We start from the raw sequence: 21,467 nt of genomic DNA, 5'->3' as shown, positions 1-21,467 counted from the left end.
ACGCCATTTGATGACCCATGAGTAATTGAAAGAAATTAATGTCTGTACCTTGGAGTTTTTCTTCATTCCCCCAAATCCACTGTCCTTCTCCATCTCTACCATTTTTTGTTATGAAATTAAGACTACTCACCTGCAAAAACTATTCCCCTTGTGTAAAGTCACAAATACTCTGCGCATAATTGGACTCTGAAAATTCGTAGAGGATGGAAATAGCAGACAGTATTATATTAACTGAACTAAAACCTGAATGATCTCCTATGGGTACTGTGAAAACATTTCTGAATTTATAGTGCCTTAGAAATGGCAGTAGGTACAGGAAAGAGTTCCCTGTGCAAAACAGATTCATAAAGGAGCCTAAGTCTTAAAGTAGAGAGTTGTCATTTTAAATCATCTGGAAATTGAATTAGCACATACTGCTGGAGATTAGCTGTCATTTATAGAGATATTGTCAGAGCTTGAAATGCAAGGAAATTAAAGATATGAATTGGCCTCCTTTAAATTAGCTCAAAAAAAAATGTAGAAAAGGTGGAGGCGTTTCCATTAAAAAGGTACCTTCCGCTAATAGCATAGGATTCAGATATGCACAGAGTTTGCCAGACATCATTTAGTTCTTTAGAAAGAGCAAATAACAGTTGCATCAACAAAAAAAAACTGCACTTCAGCATCATTAGCTACTTTATTGTAAATAGGATTTTTTTGATCAGTTCGCACAAGTTTGCTTGGTTCCTTGAGTGTGGTCTCTGTAATACATATGGCTTGCACATCACTAAGAAACAAAGGTGCATCAGTTGAGTCTCAACTCTTCCACAGAAGGACTTCAGATGCCCTTTAATTAGGGCATCAAGCTTAAAACTCACTAGAGCTGTGGCTTTATGCCACTTGGGGGTTGGATGCAGTTTATTGCTGTCAGACTTGCTGTCCCCTCTCACTCCCCTTCCTGTTGTTCTGAGGGCAGGCGTTTCTACCTATATTCCAGTGCTCCTGACCCAAATTTCAGCTTCATGGGAATTACTGCAGCTGAAAGTCCTCTTTCACTGAGCACTAGATAACAGACAAGGAGAGAACAGGGAAAACTTCCTGCTTTAGATTACACCTCACTTTAGTCCCCAAGCCTGCATTCTGCCAGCCAAGAGATACATGTATGTAGAAAGCACACTCCTCAGGACAGGAACTGTCTTTGCAACTCTTTCATGGTAAAGATTTAAACATGATGCTGGTAAGCAGAGACAAGAGACACCAAGATCAGACATGATATGGTTAAGCTGCTACTGAACTACCTGCTCTTGAAGGTGAGCAACATTCCAGGCATTCAGCTTTACAACCAGAAAACGACAACTTCAATATCCCATTATTATCCTCCTGAAATCCAATACCAATTTACAGCCCAAGGCAAAAAGAAGTTAACCTCAAGATTTGCAGATCCTAGCACAACAGGGCTCTGAACTTGGTAAGGGTCCCTAGAGCTTGCTACTTTCATACCGCTAATAATTTAATAAAAGCTGCCTACAACTAGCTTTTTTTTTTTTTTTTTGTGCCTCCAGAAGCAGTTGGAGAAATCGATGGCTTCTATAACTTTTTTTCCCCTTTCTTCTTTCTTTTGGATAACAGCCGTTTGGCAGAACAGAGACGAGGGATGGGATCTCCTCCAGGATCATGACCTGGAGCTGATCAAAGAAGAGAAACGGGAAGAAGTGGAGGAAGAGATCAGAGTGCAGGTGAGCTTACAATAGTAAGAGGACACTAATAATGTGCATTGCCTGTGTATATTTCTCTGCAGCTGTAAGAACTGGCCCTGGCATAGACCTTACCTCCTTCCAGACTCCCTACTATCTGTTCTCTGCTTTAATGCTTGTTTGGCTGAACAAGCATTTGTCTGGTGTGGTGGCAAAAACAGAAGACTTAAAGATTCAACATTGTATGCCTGGACAGGTTGATGAATTGATGCAACAGAAACTAGAGAATCTCATACTGGCTGTGGATGGAGAGAAGAGCGGCAAGCAGAAAAAAGGAAGAAAAAGTGAAAAGGTAAGAGCAGCAAGTTGTGAAAATTCAGGGTAAATCTCAATTCTCTACACAGATACAGTGGTATTCAGTGCAAACCCCGGCTTCAGGGCCTTGTCTCTTAACTGTTATTGATTAACCTCTATAAATATTGCTTGGGACAAGTTGAATTATTCCAAAGATAAACCATTACAAGATAGATCAGACTTTCAAGAAGGATACACACCTTTTTGGAATCCTTTGGTCCAGAGAAACAACAGGACTGTTTCAGCAGTCCCTCTGTTTCTTAAGGTGACTGGCTCAGATTAATAGTCTTCCAATAGTCTGTCTGGACCTGGGTGCCAGTAAGCTCCCCAGCTGCTGTTTTCCTTTTAAGTGAGGACTTGATGATTTGTTTCAAAACTGTACATCAAAAAAATTAAGTGCCTTGGTAAAACCTTTCATTTATGTATAACATGTAGATGATATCCAGCTAGGTGTACCTTAATTATGTTACTACTTACTATTGAAGGGTTTGGGAATTTGTGATTAAGCCAAGTTTATTTAAGCATATCAAATATGTTAAAGACATACATTATTTTAATGTGCTGCCCACGTCACGTTCACATCTAGTTTCACAGCATTACCATATGCAAAATTCCACAGCCCACGGTTCCCTGAATTCCTCACCCAAGCATTTAAACTATAGATCATGTCAGTACAAAATAACTCAAAGCTTACAGACCCTACGGTTCAATCAGCAGTTCCACTTAAAAGGCTCAGGGCAAATAGCCAACCCTAATCTCGTGTTGTATTCTATTTCTATAATCCTTTTAGCGTGCAAATATTTGATTTTGCAGTACTTCTACTCAAATTATCTTTAAAAATGCTCTTTCACCTGACAAAGGCGTAAGGGCAATTTAATAATGAAAGACTGGAGCAACTCTGAAAAGTGATACTGATTGGATTTCTAAATCTGTTTCAAAAATAGTGAGGCTTAAGATATGCAGACAAACTATTGCAACAATCTTCTCTAAGTTGTTCTGCATAGACACGTTTGGCCCCTTCAGATCAACTGGTTGAAATTCTGCTTCAAAACATCATATTGCAGTTTTAAAGCCTTACATCAGTTTTTCTTCAATACAGTGTTGGAATAGTTTTGGGTGGTGAGTTTATTTAACTGTTGTTTTCCCATGTTGTGCCAGTAGCCTGAGAGAATGAGGGAGCAGGAAAAGTAGTACTAATTAAATAATACAAGTTCCCAAAAGGTTTTCTCTGAAAAATAGCAGTTCTGTTTTAGGGGTGGGGAATGTATGGAGCTACCCAGTTCAAAACATCTTCCCTGTGCAAAACTATTTGAAAATTCCAGCCAGCCCTGGCAAAGGCTTTTTCTAATTAGTATTTACATAAATGTCTCAGACCATAAGCTAGCAGTGTGCACACAGACTTCAGATCTGCGTTATGAAAGTCTGGCCTATATAACAAGGATAATACAAACTGGAAAAAAAATGGAAACAGCTTATTAACTTGTTACTTAGCAAAAATCCTTTTTTCCAAGGCTTACATTAGCACATCCTGGGTCCCATACACCCTTCTTCTGAGTTACACAATGTGAAACAACAATGGTTTTGGATTCTCATCATATCCATAGACACGTCTGGAGTGAGATTTCTTCTACCCTTTGCAGGAAGACACCGCAGTAGAACTAGAGCTTTTTGTTGTCAAGGAACAGCCACTTCCCTGGAGCATATAGGGCAGATGTCCTCTGCCTTTTCAAGAGCACCTTTGGATAAGTAGCTTACAACTTCAAAAAAAAAAAAAAATCTGTCAAGTCCATATAAAAAAAGTCTGCCTGATCTACAGAAATTTGAGCTTCAGAACCTGTTTGGAAGTCCCTTTTTGGGGGAAATTCAACAACAGCATTTTGAAATTAGATTCCAAAGCGAAAGTATCAGGAAGATAATTGCACCCTCGCAGCCAGCATTTCAGATGGCTCAGCTCATAGCCAAAGTTTAACAGCTCTGGGCATACCTCTAGGCCACTCCTTATTTCTATGCACTGTATTTCCTAGGCTGAATTTTTATCACTGACTCCCAAACCTTCAAATACCACTTAGAAGTGGACACTTAACCCTGTCAAGAGTTACTCTCGCTGCTCCTGAAGATAAAAAGCCCCAACCTCTGTGGAAGAATAAGCTTGGGTGGAAAGGCAAATTGCTCTGCTCATTATGAATGGGTCTCCAGACCATTAGGCTGATCTGGAAATATCTGAACTAATTAGATTGCACCTGATCTGCAACAAACCATACCACTATCATTTGAGGTAGAGACTCTACCCATGATGGAAGCACTTCACCCTGCCAACTATTAATTGTCATTATTATCCAGCATTGGTTGGGTAAGGAGCACAAGTGTCCTTCTCATTCATCCAGAGACACACTGTGCTGGGGGCTGAGTAGAAAGCTCTCCAGATGACTCCTGATCTGAAGACAATCAAAGGAGAGGGAATAAATACGCAACAGAAACAGAGGAAAGTGGTTCATCTCAGCTGCCAGTTGCCTTTTTCTTCATGATACACAGTGCCAGCTTGCCTGCCCAACTGTGGATCAGCACCCGTGTAAAGGCAGGTTGAGGAAAAATTTGAAGGGAAATATGGCACTGATATCTAGGAAGGCTTAAGGTCCCAGCCAACCTAGAGGAGTGTTAGAAAGCACCATGACTAGTAATTTCAGAAGCAATCGAGTTTTGTAAGAAGTTGGTGGTGTTCTTGCACCAACATGAACTTTTGTAGTTGAAATATTATTCTTTGTGGTCCAACCCTTTCTGCTTACAGCCCAAGCTTCTGATTTGAGTGACTCAACACAACCCAGCAGCTCTACAAATGTTTATTCTATAGATGGATGTCATGTCATGTACCTAACCACAATACCCAGAAGGTTTAGCAGCTGAAAGCATTTCTCCTGATAACCTGTGGCCAAATATACCATTGCAGGCCTGGTGTCTTTACATTGGCTTTGCACCCAATATAGGAAATTACAGATCAGCTTTACAGATCAGCTTTCTGCAGTTTCTGACCTGGAAATTACATTGAGTGCTTATCAGAATGCTTTTTATCTAGCCTATTGTGTTGCTTTTCCTGCTCTGGTCCCCTAAAGATTTGTCTCTGATCCAACTGTAGGTAAAGCAACCCATTGTAAGTAAACACACCCACACATACACTAAAAGGATGGCCAGAATTCTGGAAAAAGAGTGGGGACATGGGAAACTAAGTAAGTTGCTGAAATACGCATTGCTAGTATCTCCACCCAGATTTGAGTATCCATTCTTGATGCAGCCAGGCAGAAACAAAGCAACCCAAAAAAGATGAACTACAGCAACCCATATGGAAGGAGTTTTAACATTCATCTAAAGACTTGATAAGAGCAAAGCCACAGTGAATAAGGCCAGAATGCAGGCTGAGTCAGATGTGAAGAAAGGTTGGTTTTGCAGACAGTGATTCCTTCATGACCCCTGTTGGATTTTCTGTAGCGATGAAGAGAACACCACCCAAAGCCCTCAGGTAGCTGTGGGAGCTGCACCTTCTGTGGATATTGTGGTTAAATCCACCAGGGATCACAAACCAGAGCCATCTTTTAGCCAGGGCCTAACAGTGAATGGGAACATCTTGGTCTGAGGACTTTTTCAGTACAAGTACCAGGAGCTGCTCAAGTATCAATAGCCTCAGTATGGCAAGAAAAGACTTAACCAAGAGCAGGTGCTCACACAGTGCAGTGTGGACATAGGACGAACGCTTCCCACCACCAGCTCTGAGGGAACATCTTTGCCTCCTGCTTCCCCCAATGTGGCTGCACTTGCTCAGTCTACCTTCTAAGCATCACACATGATCCAAGGAAGACACTTGGTAGACTTGGGCACTCACTTCCCTTAAGCGGAGTAATTTCATTGTTTTTCCTCACATGTTTTCTCATAGCAACCTCTGAGCTACTCAAGACATTTTGATGAGCCCACCCAGTAAGACAGGATACCACACTGAGCACAGAAGACAGTCTTCTGTCAGCTGCTAACTAATAACTAACACAGTGATGTATCAAAGCAGAAAATAACCGTAAATGGATGGCTAACCAGGAATTAGACTGACATCTCAGAGATGGAAACAAGATTTCCATTATAAACGATGAGCATGTTCACATTCATTAAACATTATCATTTTCTAAATAAAAGCAGTTCCCAGTAAGACATTTTGGAGGAAAGCCATTGTCTACAATTCATATTTCCCCTTATCACATCTCAGTGTTTGCCAAATTTCCTGTGAATGCTGATGTAATTAGGAAAACACATTTTTCCCCTGCATAGTACATTTTTATTTTGCTTGAGTTACTTTATTGGTAAAGCTGCCTTGAGGACAATACCAGTTGGCCAATAAATTCAGCATATGTTTAGTGTCTTTACATAGGTAGAAATTAGCTTTTCTTCCCAGTCAGACCCCACGATATACAATTCTGTCTTGTCAGAAGAAAGGCTAAAGAGACAAAGCTAGAGGAACACTGCAGATACACCACTGACAGTCTCAGCATTTCCTCAATTGTTAAAACAGCATGGCATATGCTTTGTTCTTCATCTTTTTCTTTAGAAGAAAACATTTGCACATTTTGAGGAATATTTGCTACCAAGATTACTTATGTAAAGAAACCCAAGGTGTCATTCTGCAGACATTGAGTTGTTTGCATTATTCTAACCCGAAACTTTAAAATATTGTTTGTTTTTTTTTTTTCCCCAGTTAGCTTATCCATATAGCTCTGCATTTAGTTTTCATTTTCATCTTGATTATCTTTATTGCATTGTCAGTAGTTACAGGTGATTGAACCATAGGTTAGACTGCAACTGTCCTTGAAAATTTATAAGTAGTACATTTTTAATATTACTGACATATTCTAGGAAAAAAGTATTTTTCATATGAGTGGCTAGAAGTGTTCTTTCTACAGAATAGCCTCTAGAGCTCTGCAGAAGTATTCATTAAGAAAAAAAGAAATGACTATTCCCATGAAAGTTGAACATAAACTTTTGGAAAGAATAAGCTGTCTTGATCAACTAAGCATTTAAGCACATGCCTAAATTTAAGCCATTGAAGAAGTCCCATAGTGCCTAAGTATTACCGTGTAAGTAGATCTGCTGAAGTCATACCAAAGCACTTTGCAGAACTGAAGTGTGGACACTGGTGTTGGGCACTAACATATGGTGCATAGATTAATGATGCTTTCTCCTCTGTTAATTATCCCTAACCATAGTTATGTTCTGTGAGCTGTAATTAATTGTGAGGCCTGATGTGACTGATTCACATCTTAATTTTGTTTTCCGTGGTGGTTTTGTTTTTCCCCAGCATGTAAGGAAACCCAAGACAAAATCTTCCCATAGTAGAAGTATGGTGAAAGTATCAAGAGAAGAGCAGGTCATGTTTTTCTGGCCTCTTCAAGCTCCTTCCCCAAGGCATTAGGAAAGTGAAGACAGGATATCTAATGGTTAGGAAGCTAACTGGGGAGTTGGGAGGGTTGGTTTCAGGTCTGAGTCCAGCTGTAAGCAGCCTGCATGACCTTAGGAAGGCGTCTGCATACATATTTAAACACAACATTAAGCTTAGACTCTGGAGCAGCAACTGGGACCCCAACACCCTTTTTTTTTGAGCAGGCCATACCTGCTCAGCAACAAAGTCAGGCTCCAGAAAAAAGCATGATAAGTTCTCTTGGGGTGAGTGTGCAGAATCCAGTTCAAGAGCACCTGCTGCAGGGTGTACATGGGGTTCATAGGTTGGACACAGATCCTCAGCTCTGTCAAAGCCAGAGTTGTTTCACCTCTCCCATGCCTTGGGACTTACAAATTACAGTATTTCCTGTGCTTTTATAAGTAGGGGCATGACTTCCTCAACTAAGGGCAGTCAAGGATATGATTTTTCCTTTGGGTTCCTCAGTGATGAGGGGGGCCACATTCCAACACCAAATATTCTGGCCCTAATGTTGCTTCAGTAGGTTCAGATATAACTGTACAAAGGCCACTAACTCCTGCCTGTTTTTGTGGTCTTCAGAAAAAAAAGACAGCAAGGAAGAAAATATCTGAGCTGGAAGAAGACCTAACTCCTGACAGGTAAAGCTAAGAGCCCTTTACCTGAGATTCAGACAACGATAGATTCAGACAATGATAGATTGTGTTGTCTTTGAGCTGACTACCCTGGCAACCCTTTCAGATTTTAACTGCGGGAGGAGCATCTCAGCATATAATAACCAGCATCAGGAGCCCCAAAATAAGTAAGATCTGCTTAATAACAGATATGAACTTCCACGAGAAGCCTAGATGGTAAATATCTATCACAACCTTGAAGTACAGACACTAAAACTTTCACATTCCCTAGGAACACCACCACATAGGGTCACAGATAACAGGGTGGCAAAACACTGCTTTAATGGTGCACAGCACAGACCCTGTTCTGCAGAAGTACACCACTAGAGCCAGTCTGCATTAACTTCAGAGAGGTTAATTCCAGGTTGTAAAGCTAAGCATATGTAACATTTAGGCAGAATATGGGCCCTATTTGCCTTTTTGATCCCAGTGACGGCAGGTGCAGAGGCACCTGGCAGTTTTGTTTACCGAAATTTTACTGAGATTTTTCCATCTCAGCTGACAACTGATAAGGGAGGCTGCAGACAGGCCCCTGCACTCTATAAATCACCCTTTATGTCTGAGGTAAAGTGCATATCATATAAATCAGTTATTTATCGATAAGTGCTGGCAGACCTGACAACCTCTTGCATACCCTTGCTGTCTTAAACAACCCTATTTTACTTGGAGGATTTGAGAGGCTTTCTTCTTTTGACAGTACGTTTTCAGTGATCTTGTGATGCATTCATTGATAACCCAGCCATTTTTCACCTGTGCACATAATACACCTACAGAGATGCCATTTGCTGGGACCTGCTGACAGTAGCAATGCAGGGCAGGAGCATCCTGAGCTCCCAAGGGAGCATGGCTGGAGAACAGCATGAAGACAAACAGCCACTGCAGGAAGCAGCAGATGGGATTCACCCTAAGTCCATTTGTACAATGCACAGCAAGATCTGGACTAGATCATTCGGGTGCTAGCACTACACAATCAATCTCTCTACCTGCTTTACAATGAAAAATCTCTCCAAGCAAATATTTAAAATAAACGTGTCATGGATTATAACAGAACATGACCTATCATACAAGAACAATGCCAAAGCCTAACAAGTATGTGTATAGTCTGTGTTTTTAAAAATTACTCTTGCACATACCTGCTTCTTGTGTGTCAGCTTAACACAACACACAGCCATTTAAGAAGGCATGCTCTTTAGTCGTTGGCTTTTAATCAGTTTCTGTGGCATTTGGGGTCCTTATTTTGCTCTTCCCTGCTGAGCAGGAAAGGAGGAAGTATTCCAGAAATAGCCAAGAGAAGTTCAGGTTCATCTCAGTTTTAGCACAGTGGAGAGGCACAGGGGCTTTAGTCAGAGGCTGATCACATCACACATACTTGGAGGAGACTCAGGGCATGCATCATTAAACTTAAACAGTAAAAATAATGACAGGAAAAGTAGAGTCATGCTCCCAACAGAACTGCCAGGTTAGTCCCATTCTACCTTCTGCTTGTTTTTATGATGCACACTCTACATAAAAATCTTAGAATGAGAGCAAGAGTCAGAGTGGCAAAGTCACTGTTGAAGGTATGTTAAGTTTCATATTTGCTTATTACTATTCCTGTATTAATTGTACCACTAACACTGCATAAACATAAAACTTCCCAGCTCAAGTGGAAAAAAAACTACAGACCTCAGATTATATATGTGGTTTTATTAGCCAGCTGAGAGCTTCTGTTAAATATTTTTATTGTAGCAATACCAAAGTGTCCCAATTAAGGTAGGTGGCAGAGAAAAATGCTCAGATATTGAAGGGAGAAGATGTGAAAAGTGCACAAACGGTAAAAGATCTAGAAAGGCTCAGATCAGTGCTGTTTACACTAGCATTATAACAAGACCTACACACAAGCTTATTCATTTTGTGGCATCCTTGACACAGTATCAGTCTGTGTAACCTAGTGCCAAAGACCGTCACTGAAATTAATATTTGGAGAGATCTCCAAAAGAGACTGAGGAGAACATCCACACCAACAGAAAACCAGATACAAATATAAGTGTAATCCTCAGTAACTGAGGAACTATTGCCAACCACAAACAGAAACAGGAAAAAAAAAACTTTCCCCTGAATGAGCTATGCCAGTTTCCACCGTATGTTTTTCTCCCAGTCTTCCTCTGGCCATCACAAAACCACAGCAGCTGATGGACCACTGGTTGCTCCAGTCAAATCATTCACAGTATGTTCCTGATGAAGCGAGGCTATTGCAAACAGAATAAATTCCCAGAAGAATTAATGAATTACTACTAATTGGAGAGCTAAGTGAATAGGTATAGTAGTGTTAGGATTGCTATTATTGTATAATTTAAAAATAATTTCCCAGTAATTGATATTAATGAATGAGTCTATTACACAAGTCATAACTGATCTTGCATCACCTGGAAATGGGTAATGGAATTGGTGTGAGACAGAGCAATACAGTGTGTGAGTTAGTAAAGGAGTCCTTGACATAACACAGGAAACAGTACTTATTGATTTCATATCAATGGAGCTAATCACCTCAACCTCTGAGCTACAAAATCCATTTATAAATCTGAGGAAGCATAAATAACTGAGGCTAGCTCACTTACTGAAGGACTGAGCTTTCATTTACAATTCCCTGGGATTTCTGAGTCATGTTTCTTGTCCGTAGGACCATCGATTCTCTGTACAGGGAACTAGTGGAAGAAGGAGTACTAATAAAACCCAAGACAGTGTATCTCTCCGATTACGTTGGTAAAGTACACCTTTCACAGCTAACATGGTGTTTAATCTAACCAAATCTCAAGCCATTCAAGGTTCACTAACCCCTATTTCCAGTCAAGAATGAGTTCAAGAGTAATTACACTTTCAGGACTTTACAACATGAATATCTAAAAGCGTGTATGCAAATCAAGTCTGTTTCTTAGGGGTGCTTTGTGCCTTTCACTTCTGCTTCTGAAACCAGGGCCTGTTTGCAGAGCTGGTACTTGGCCCCAAGCACTAGCACCTGGAGGCCTTGAATGTTTCTGGATGTCACAAGCAACTTGGCGGTGTAATAGGACATCCTTTAAGGAGCACTGCTCAGGCACCAAGACACCACAAGTATAATAGACTGGGGGTCGTAATTCATCCTGAGTATTTCCCAGAGAGCAGCAAAAATCACATCCTTACCATCTGCTCATTCAGCAGAGAAAATTCACCCCTTACCTCCACCTCCCTGAACACCCCTCAGCCTTGAGGCAGTGCTTTGAGGCATGTCTGGGCCTTGATTTGAATGAAATGCATCTCTGCCTCATTCTGCATTTTAGAAATGGCCCCATTGTTGCCTGCAGCTGCAGGTAACATCAGCCCGGGTTCTCCACAGAGCTATAAAACCCACTTGCAGGCTTCACAGGGGGCCTGCCACCATCTCCAAAAGCATTTGATGGTATGTAGTAAGATCACAGCAACCTCAGTTGTGTCAAGGATCACCATTATTATTTGAATTTGCAGACATCCAGAAGCTACAAAGCCACTGGCTGTTAGTACAGCATGTACGTGAGCCAGAAAAGCTGCATTCTTGCATATCACTTCTAAGTTCCATGTTTATATAAACTCTTAGAAGCAACAACTGCTGCCTTTAGGGTCCCTGCCCATTCTGTTGAAGGCTGAATTAATAGATATTCTATTTTATGCTCATTAAAAAGCATGAAGCACAGTAATGGAAGCTTTTCATTATTTCTTCGTTCACCCAGCCAGTACTGTCTGTCCTTCTCAAGGTCACTTCTGGCCAGACATCCCCTGCTGCAGATGTTTTGAAAGCACATCCTAGCCAGTGGATAATGATTTGCAGCTGGTAACATCAAACCTGGAAGTGGGCTGAGATGTCCTTGGGCCACCTCCCCTTGACCCTGAGGTTTGAAGCCCTGGCTCCTCTGCAGCAACACAAGGGCTGCTCCAAGTTTCATAGGCAACACTCACCTCCCAGCAGCAGCAGATGTTGGGCATAAAAGTGACGTCCACATCACTCCCTTACCCCCATGACAGGTCCCCTGCATGTCACAGCACAGGCACTAGCATACCAGGCAGCAAGAAGCATGCTTAAGCTGCCAGAAGATACAGAAGGTATTTAAAGCTGGCCTGGGTTTTGGACCTGTTTTTTTTTTTTTTTTTTCTTTTTTTAAATATCAAAAGCCTCCTTTTAAAATTACAAAGGGACAGTCAAAGCCTCTAGATAAATAGGTCCTCAACTACTCTGCTCTTACAGGGCTGGAGCCTAAGGAAGGTCACTCCCTCCCAGTTCTTGGGAAAAGGACAAAGAGTGGAATTGTGCTCCACAGCAAGTAAAAAGCACCAAAATGTCCCTCTCTATGACAAACTGACATCACTGAACTAATTTTCTTGGTGACCTTATCTAAATTAGTCAGAGAATATCCACTGTGATTTATGTTCAGTTGCAATTAAACCCTTTGATGCCTTCTAATTAAATCTGTGAAGATTAATTCCTATCCAGTTCTTTTGATTTCTCCTTAAATAAAAGATAAAACCTGAAATGAATTTTATTCTTCAAAAGGGGAGGGTGCAGTTGTACCAAGGCTCCTCTACCTTTTGCCCCAAATCACAGCTCCACTTCTGCACTTGCCACTGCTGATTTACCTCTTGTTGCAGAGAGCTCTAGTGCTTTCCCTTTTCATCTCCAATAAAACACAGTATACTATTATTTGTATACTATTATTTTTCACCAATATTCACCATAATGACATGTAATTTATGCTAAAAATAGCCACCACGTTGTCACAACAAGTTTTCTTGCTTGTGGCCCACCCTTTTGGCTCTTTGCTTTCTAACACATCTTCTGTATGGACTTTGACAGGTCCAGCAATGTGATTATGGCTCTGTAACAAGAGCTGAGGCAAGATTAGATCGCTTGAGTTCATATCAGTGATTTTCCATTTCCTTGGTGTTTTTTTTTTTTTTTGAACAAAAAAGGTGAACTGCAAAGCAAGATCCCCATCAAATTAGGTGAAGCACTTAAATGTCTCACATAGTGAGAAGCTGAGATGTGACGCAGCCCAGGGAAAAGCTTGTTAAAATATCTTTTCCCCTTTTTGAAATCCTTTTGATAGAGTGTGGTTCACTGGGATTCCAGCCCTGCAAAATCCCAAATCTAGAAATCCTTTGCCAGCAGTGTGATTTATGGTGCTACTAATGATTCTTTTCCACAAAGTTTCTTTAAAAGGTTATTTGAGACTGACTGAATGCCTTCCACAATCTGGTTAGCAGGGAAAGTCCAGCGTGTTTAATGTCATTTTCCTTTTTTCAGTTCACCTTTCAGATTTCTTGGGGCCACATTCCACAACGATATTGCCCTGGTCGAGTCCCCGTCCCTTGACAGGGCAGGGTTTGCTGAGAGCATGCAGTATTGGTATTCCGTGGTAGTTTTTCATTACCTGAGTTATGCATTTTATAACAATGCAGTGTCACATTTATTAAGCCCATGCTTCCTCCCTACAGGCGAGTACAGCTATCTGGGGACTACACTTCGTCAGGTAGATATAGAGCCGGTGCCCTCTCTTGCAGATGTCAGGCAGCTAATAGCGCTGTATGGGATATTGCCATTAGGTAAGAGCACAGCAAAAATTACTGGAGGGCAGAATACAGTGGGTTTGCTTCCTGTCACTAACATGCATTTTTACTGGCTTTGACAGGGCTTGATTAATCGTAATCTAAAGCATTTTGCAGTATAATTGTTTTTCAATTAAGCGTTCCGAGTGAAGACCGTATCATTTTAATAGTGCATAAAGGAGCTTGCACATGCTATTGTCAGGTATTGCATTTCCATACCATCTCTGCTCGCATGTTAACAGTTTGTGAATGGCAGCACATAAAAGGAAATCACTTGGGAAAGATAATAGCTAAAACAAGCTCCAGTGATCAAAATTAATCAAGTTAAGGGAAGGGCTAAGGTTGCAATTTACCTTTTACAAGCTGGCTAATGTTACTCAGCACTAAACAATGCAATCATTTAAAGAATTAGTCTGAATACATTTTGGACATCAGAGAGAACACTTAAATGCCCTTGCAGTTTTAATGCCAGACTTAAGCAACATCTAACAACGCTGTGCTGGGTTGTTTGCTTTTAACATAAAACCTACCCCATATTTTACTTGGGAATGGCATTAAGCCAAGCTCTACTGATTGCAAGAAGTGCCTGTCTCAAGGGCCTCTACTCGTACTTCACTAGCATCATTTTCCATTTGTGATTTGATTTTGAGGGAGATTTTAACTAGGCATATCCTCCCCCAGGCTGTGTCACTTTCTGCTCATCACCTCTACAGGGGAAAACAGCTAACATTCCTTGCCTTCCCTTCTGGGCAATGCATCAAGTGACAGAGCCTTCTCCCCAGACACACACACTTTCCAAAAATAAGTGCTCAGGCTGTTCAGGACACACTCTGGGGCTCTCCTCAGGTATTCCCACCTGAAGAGCCAGGTTATCAAACGTGATGCTAGCAACACCAGTGAAGTTCTTTTTCCATCCCAAGTCTTCTTTTGGTTTGGGGTAAGCCCTCAGGGGCTGGCCATAAGCTTCACCACAATCAGTTGCAAGATTCAGCAGTGATCCCTTTCTGCACTGATTCAGTGTGGTATTTCACCTATCTGATAACTCCAAGGTTATGTTTAACACCATCTAATCTAATGAAATCAAGCCCCAAGACACTCCCCAAGGCAGGAGGAATGAGCCCTTAAGTTTCGCACTATTAAATTAGCAAAAAAATAAATAAGGAGAGGAGACCCTGGACTAGTGAGAGCGTATTTGCAATAGCAATTTGAAAAATGCCTTGGGGGGGGGAAAAAAATAGTGCCTGAGCCAAAACAAAATCAAAGGAATGGTTTCGCCTTTAGGACAATACATTATGGATGGCATTTTACTTAATTAGTCTCAGAATTAGTTAATTATATGATTGTGTATGTGTAGAAGTAAAAGTTTCCTCAATTTTCACCTGATGTCAATGAAAGTCCCAGCTTAAATGGCATTGAGAAAATTATAAGCAGCTGAAAGTAGAAATAATTGTAAAAGATACTTCATCTTAAGCCACAGAGGAGTCTGCTGCACCCCTCATAATAAATCTATGTTTTGTACCAATCTATTACAATTATACAACCAAATATTAATAAAGGCTGGGTGGCTGACAACTTCACCACATCCTGCACAGTGCTGAAATAATGGCATTCATCTCAGCTCTCAGTTCATTGCCATTTATTTGGAACATTAAGCCATTAGGGCACAGACACACAGCCCAATTGATTTATTGTTACATACTGCTCTTACCTAGCTGCCCCCTTATTCCCATCCCCTTCTTCAATTTTAAGTTCAATTTTAATTTTAAGTTTAATTTTAATCTTTAAGTTCTTAAAGTTGAGAGTTCCTCCTTACCTTTACATACGTGGGGGACTTTTCCAGGCTAATCTCCCTCAGAAACACACCAACGCCTTTGGAGCTAGTTTCTCCCACTAATCCCATACTTTGGGAGACATCAAAAGCCTTCAGAAGTGGATGCACACACACCATTTCAAAACTGACTTTATAACAATCACCACTACCAACAGGATTATTTTTTACTTTTTTTTTTTTTTTAACACCAAGACAGTGATTTTGCTGTGGTGTGGGTATGGATGAAGCATCTCATATTTCCTGCTTGCTTCCACCTCTGGAGTTTCACCAGGGCTTTACTATAACAGTGCTGTAAAGTACCTAAATGATACAATGGCAGCGCTGCAGGGAAGACAAGGTACCACCATCAACCACTTAAATCGCTCTCTATGTCTGTTTTCACAACACAGATTTCCACTAAGCTTTCCCAGGTGATGGAGCAGATTTCTTACAGCCCAGAATGAATTCACCTGGAGCAGCTATTGAAACAGATTTCAAAATGCTGAGCAGTCACTGCTGGCAGAGCAAGTAAAGCGTAGCAGTCCTGGCATTTGCTCACCCAAATAAAATTAAGGGAACAGGAAGAGATCCTCTTTCTCCCAGCAGATATATTTTACCTGCTCTGCCACGTGCAGCTGCCATACTCCAGCTGGAGAATAGCATTTGCTCCTCTGCAGATGAGCTGACACCACACAGCAGCAGTGCTTAGAAAAGATATCAGCAGTGAAGGATTTTGGAGTAGAGCTAGCCTAAGTGACAAATGGTCAGTCTTCAATACTCACTGAACAGTAACAGCATTTAAGAGGAAAAATGTCCAAAAATGGAGGCGCAGACAGAAGGCAGAGGAGAGAAAGTAAAATACATGGTAACATCTGGTTTCAAAATCACTGACAAATGCAGCCGTAACAGATAGTCCCATTAGTTTGTTTTCTCTAAAACTGGGGGAGCTGGAAAGTGTCGTTTCAGACAGCAGGAAGGAATTCTGCTAGTCCTATGTGCAGCAGGAATCTGTGCCCAAGGCCAATTGCAGAAAGTGAAGACTTGCTCTGACAACAAATGCCAAGCATAAAGCCACAGGTACATCTGATTATATGTCTGCCTGACAGCTGATGGAGCTCGGTAACAACTGCGGTGTAACTGAAAGCAAACGTCCCCGTGCAGAGCACCAGGCTTGTCTGTACACATCCACATACAGCAGCGTCATTTCAGCACTCTTATCTCAGAAATCTGCCAGTGAAGTAGCGATCTTTTAACCCACATATATTTAGAGCTAGCATTTGCCTATCCAAAGGTACAAGCAGGGATGGCTGGGTTTTGCTGCAAGCAGGGATGTTAGCTGAAGGGGCCACAGTTATTGTTATACACAAGTTCACTCCAGAGCACTCGTGCTACATTAATGAAACAATGAAATCGCATTATAAAATATTTACTGTGAATAAAAAAAAGTAGAACCATTCCATTACCTTTATGGCAGACTTAAATGAAAGCAATAATACTGCCATATGACTTTTTACAGGATCCCAAACAGTTCATGAGAAGGCTCCTTTGGTGAAAGCCTTATTACTGGCTGGACCTGCTGGTGTTGGAAAGAAAATGCTGGTCGATGCCATCTGCACAGAAACAGGAGCCAACCTCTTCAATTTATCTGCTTCCAACATCGCTGGGAAATATCCAGGCAAGAGTGGCCTGCAAATGATGCTTCACATGGTTCTCAAGGTACCATTTTGTGTACTTCCCTGCAAAGTTGTTGCAGTTCATCACTTCTTTTATAGCACAAATAGGAAATTTTATGGTAGTTCCTTCATACCGAACTCTAGTTTCAGCAGGTACACCACTCATATAGGATCCAAAGGGGTGCCAACCCAAATTTTAAACTGCCTTCTTGTTTTCAAGTCTTCAAAACCACTTGCTGACAGTCAGTGTGCCACTGTAGAGGATGTAATGCCCCTTGAGGAATTGCTTATAGTAGCCATATTTTTCACATTAACATTTATGCAAGCTGTGTGTTGCCTCAAATATGAAAAGCATCGTAGATAAAGAAAATTCTGTTCTCTGTTTATATGTACATCAGTCAGGAATGCTTGCCATGCAGCATTTAATCAAATACTAGACTAGGGGTGGTCAAAAGTTTCCTCTGGGACTATCGCTGCAAAACAGCTCTCCCCTGCACTGTACTGCTCTGTTTACCTATCAGCAAGCTTCTCAGAAGAGGGAATCTTAGTTCAGGATTACATTAGCAGAAATGTATGAGAAGTCTGGAAATGAAAGAAGGCGTATGAGCTGTGAAAAATATATCCCAAATCCTCATCAGAAAGGGAGACACTATCCTGGCAGGATTTCTTCCACATTCTAAGTCCTCAGCATTTCTGCTAAGGAAGGAAGCTGGTAAACATTTCCAGAAGAAATACTCTTAAAAAGAAAAAACACAGCACATACACTAGAAAAAGCCAAGTGCAATATTTTTCCAGTGCCAGAGGCCTACTAAAAGGCTGTATTCAAATTGGCTTTCCCTGGGATTTATCAGCTGTATTTTATTAAGTCTAGTATTATAGCAGGTTCTCTGACAGGTGTCTCCATCTCCAGAAAAGGCAGGTTTCTCAGTTAAAAGTAAAGCAATCCCCAAGGACCCCAATTTCTTCCTGGTCAGAGTAGTGCCTAAGGAAAAGCTGTGATGCTGTGATCATGGCCCTTTGATAACACTGGATCCAGCACTCCCTGTCACAAGCTAGTGCCATCAGACTGAACTAATACTCCCTCCCCTCCCTCCATTCTGCACATTTCACCCTTCTCCGCTCAGTTTCTGTGCCCTCATCAACAGCAAAGCACATGTCTGGCTGCAGGCACAGCACACACACCATCCTGTCCATCATCCAGTCCCTGCTGGAGCACAAGGCACTTAAACACAGGAGAAAGGAGGGCAGTCTTTTTCACTCCTAAAAGGTTCCAGATGAAGATATTAAGGTGTGTTTTTTATATTCATCTACACATAACACACATTAGCTGGAACATACATAAGATATACTTATACAAATATGTATACGTATATAATGTGTGTACAACCATAGAGATAGATGCTTAAAAACCCTATTTTTTTCCAGATTACACAAGATCAAATGTTACCATTATCCAACACCTCCTCCAAAATTAGTGAGAAGCAATCCAAGCTTACTTCTCTACTGTAGCTCCTGCAAAAGTAGCAATGACACTTCAGGGCATCTGCATAATGTACTAGGATAGAAGTTGCTCAGAGTCAATCACATGGAATAAGGGCTGTCCAGGCACTTGCTTATCAAAAGGTGACTCATTCCAGCTGCAACAGCAGTACTGCTCCACACTCCACTCCCTTAATAACAGAGCAAATAGCACAGCATATTCTCTTCCCAAGGAATGCTTGTCTTCATGCCCTTTTCTCTGCAAGCTCACATTGGCATAGCACCTGTCTTAGCATCATTCACATCAGCTACATTTTGTTTCCATTCTTGATTCCTTTGGTTGTTTGACCTCTCCCTGCCACCTTCTGTCCACATGGACATGTCACTAATTTGTCCCATCTGTTGATTATGCTCAGAGCCAGACTAGAAATGATCTTCCATCTACACAGCTAGCACTCTCAGGCTGCCACCTCTCAAGTTACAGTCCCTCTTCACCTGGTTTTGAAGATGCTAAGTGTCATTTTCCTTGTCTTTGGGAAACTCAAGTCCCTACCAAGGCCACCTACTCCTCCTGTTTTACAATCAGTTGCTGCTTCTTTATAGCATGCAGTAATCCCATCCAGTTTGATAGTCCTGCACCTGGGACAGAATAACTTCATGCAACAGCTTGGTCAAGTTATTTCTTGACTAATGAGCTGAAACTCTTTGAGAGATCTCCACCCTACCTGTCATCTCAGTCAACTACCAAGTCAGCTCCCACCTTTGATTTGGTCTATGATACCAGTTGCCATGGCTCAGAGCTGCTTATGCTGTGCCCTTCATGTCCTGTAGCCATATCCTCACAAACATCCACCTTCCTTCAAGTTTTTTCTGTGCAGCAACAGCTGAAAGTTATCTGGCAACAGTCAGAGCACTGACACACTAAGTATGCCATCACACTGAGCAGTACTGTCATAATAATCCTTATTCTCCTACTGCTCTGTGGCCATCTACTATGCTTCCAGTAGTGCTGAGAATCCACCTTTTACAGCTGCTAGCACAATCAAGTCCTGTGCTCTAAAGCAGTACAGAAACTGGATTATACCCTACTCTTAGACATCATTTTCTTAATCAGTTTTGATTAACTGAGAATATCACGCAAGAAGGAACAGGAAACCTTTATATTCTGATTTGCAGGTGTCCACTGTTACCTGAGCTACAGCAAATGCAAGACAAACACACATTGCAATTTCTTTGACATTAGAAACATGAAATACTTTCCTGCAAAAAGCTATTTTCACCCATGGTGAAAATATCAGGTATACATACTTGCTTTACTGTAAGACTACAATAGAGTGGTATGTACAGCATACGAGCCATGAAAGCAAATGGTATCCTGCAGCTGACATGTAGTCTGAGAGCTGTAAATATAAAATGCTACTGTCAGACCTACTGCAGTACACCTCGTTGAAGTGCTTTACATGCAGATGATTACTGAAGGATTCACCTGATCTCTATAATCAGAGACTTCTGGCCTTTTTTATTTTTTTTAAAACAGCAACTGTGAATGTTGTCAAGCAAGCTTTCTGCTCCAGCTCTCCAGAAGTGCCTTATGTGAGTTAGTGAAGCCTACAGTTGTAAGTGAATGACAGGAAACATGGCAGTTATGTTTCTCTTATCATACAACCCATGTAACCACTGTTAAACACCAGGATTTACTAAATATGAATTAATGGTGCTCTGTGATAGAGGTGAAGTAACCCTGCATTTTCATTTACTTATCATATCAGCAAACAACAGAGTTTCTATAATGAAAGGAAACTCTGGAGAGCATAAAATGACCATCAGGAAACTTTCCGTCCATAACAGAGCGTTGAGTGCTGGCAGTTGTTTTGTGGGAGACACCCTAAACAAGTGAACAGCACTGGAAAAAATGAAGCTTTAATTTGTTTCAGATGCAAGAGCCAAATTCATCCCCCACCCCCCTTATTTCTGGGAGGAGACTTGCAAGAGACATACCAGCCCTGATCCAAAAAAGAAACTTGTGTGTTACTCAAAGCAGGCATTTTAAATGTCATATGGAGGAAATGACTTCTCATACCAGAACAGGAAAACACCAACATTTCAATCTGCCTATTCAAAGGAAATGTAGGGAAGATAAATATTGAATAGGAAAGCAATTGAAAGAAGCTGGAATGCCAGGCCCAAGCTCTTGTGTCCTCCATAAAGACAAAGTCCACCAGGTCAACTGTGCTTCTGAGAAGAAAAGATCCGTCTCTAACATCCAAATAATTCCCTGCAGTTCTCAAAACAAATCTCATCCTTCAAGCACAAACCAGAACATCCTGGAATCTCTCATTTAAGCCACATTTTCCATTTGCTGAGCCAGCTTGAGCTCAAATGGAGCTTTCTGCCAGCTTGCACCAACCAAGGGCTTGGCTCTCCCCTGTTCCCATCAAGGCGCAAACACAGCTGCAGCAGTGCTACAGCTTACAGAACAGGTATGAAGGAAGATAGTGAGGTAAACAAACTAAGGGAAATCCAGAAAGGATCATGGAGAAAACACAGAAGGCTGATTCAGTGACACAGAGGTGTTAAAACACAGGTAGTTCACAGGGCTTGACTCCAAGGCAATAAAAGCCACAAGCACTGGTCTTCCATTAGCAGCCATAAGGCAGCCATCAGGTTAATCACTGCCAGGGTGAGACAAGCCCTCTTTCAGCAGGGCCACAGCAACAGAAAGCACATTGTGCAGAAAAGCCACACACGGGAAAGGGTTATGAGTGC

The 21,467-nt window shown here is 41.3% G+C and overlaps 2 protein-coding genes across 6 annotated transcripts in view; one reads left to right on the top strand and one right to left on the bottom strand.

Annotated features, from left to right (window-relative positions):
- Positions 1 to 21,467, top strand: part of IQCA1 (IQ motif containing with AAA domain 1) — a 104,542-nt gene that overhangs the window by 66,612 nt on the left and 16,463 nt on the right. The window contains exons 10-15 of the mRNA XM_027461157.3: positions 1,609 to 1,715; positions 1,930 to 2,025; positions 8,056 to 8,114; positions 10,807 to 10,889; positions 13,629 to 13,736; positions 17,066 to 17,265. Of these exons, the coding sequence (XP_027316958.3) occupies positions 1,609 to 1,715; positions 1,930 to 2,025; positions 8,056 to 8,114; positions 10,807 to 10,889; positions 13,629 to 13,736; positions 17,066 to 17,265 (653 nt within the window). The remainder of the gene's footprint in view (positions 1 to 1,608; positions 1,716 to 1,929; positions 2,026 to 8,055; positions 8,115 to 10,806; positions 10,890 to 13,628; positions 13,737 to 17,065; positions 17,266 to 21,467) is intronic.
- Positions 1 to 21,467, bottom strand: part of ACKR3 (atypical chemokine receptor 3) — a 139,531-nt gene that overhangs the window by 115,572 nt on the left and 2,492 nt on the right. The gene's annotated exons all lie outside the window — the stretch shown is intronic.

The sequence above is a fragment of the Anas platyrhynchos genome, chromosome 7 (genome assembly GCF_047663525.1).
Source record: "Anas platyrhynchos isolate ZD024472 breed Pekin duck chromosome 7, IASCAAS_PekinDuck_T2T, whole genome shotgun sequence".
In the NCBI taxonomy this organism is placed as follows: Eukaryota; Metazoa; Chordata; class Aves; order Anseriformes; family Anatidae; genus Anas; species Anas platyrhynchos.
The sequence above is the reverse complement of the archived record's forward strand: the minus strand, read 5'-3'. Positions and strand labels throughout refer to the sequence as shown.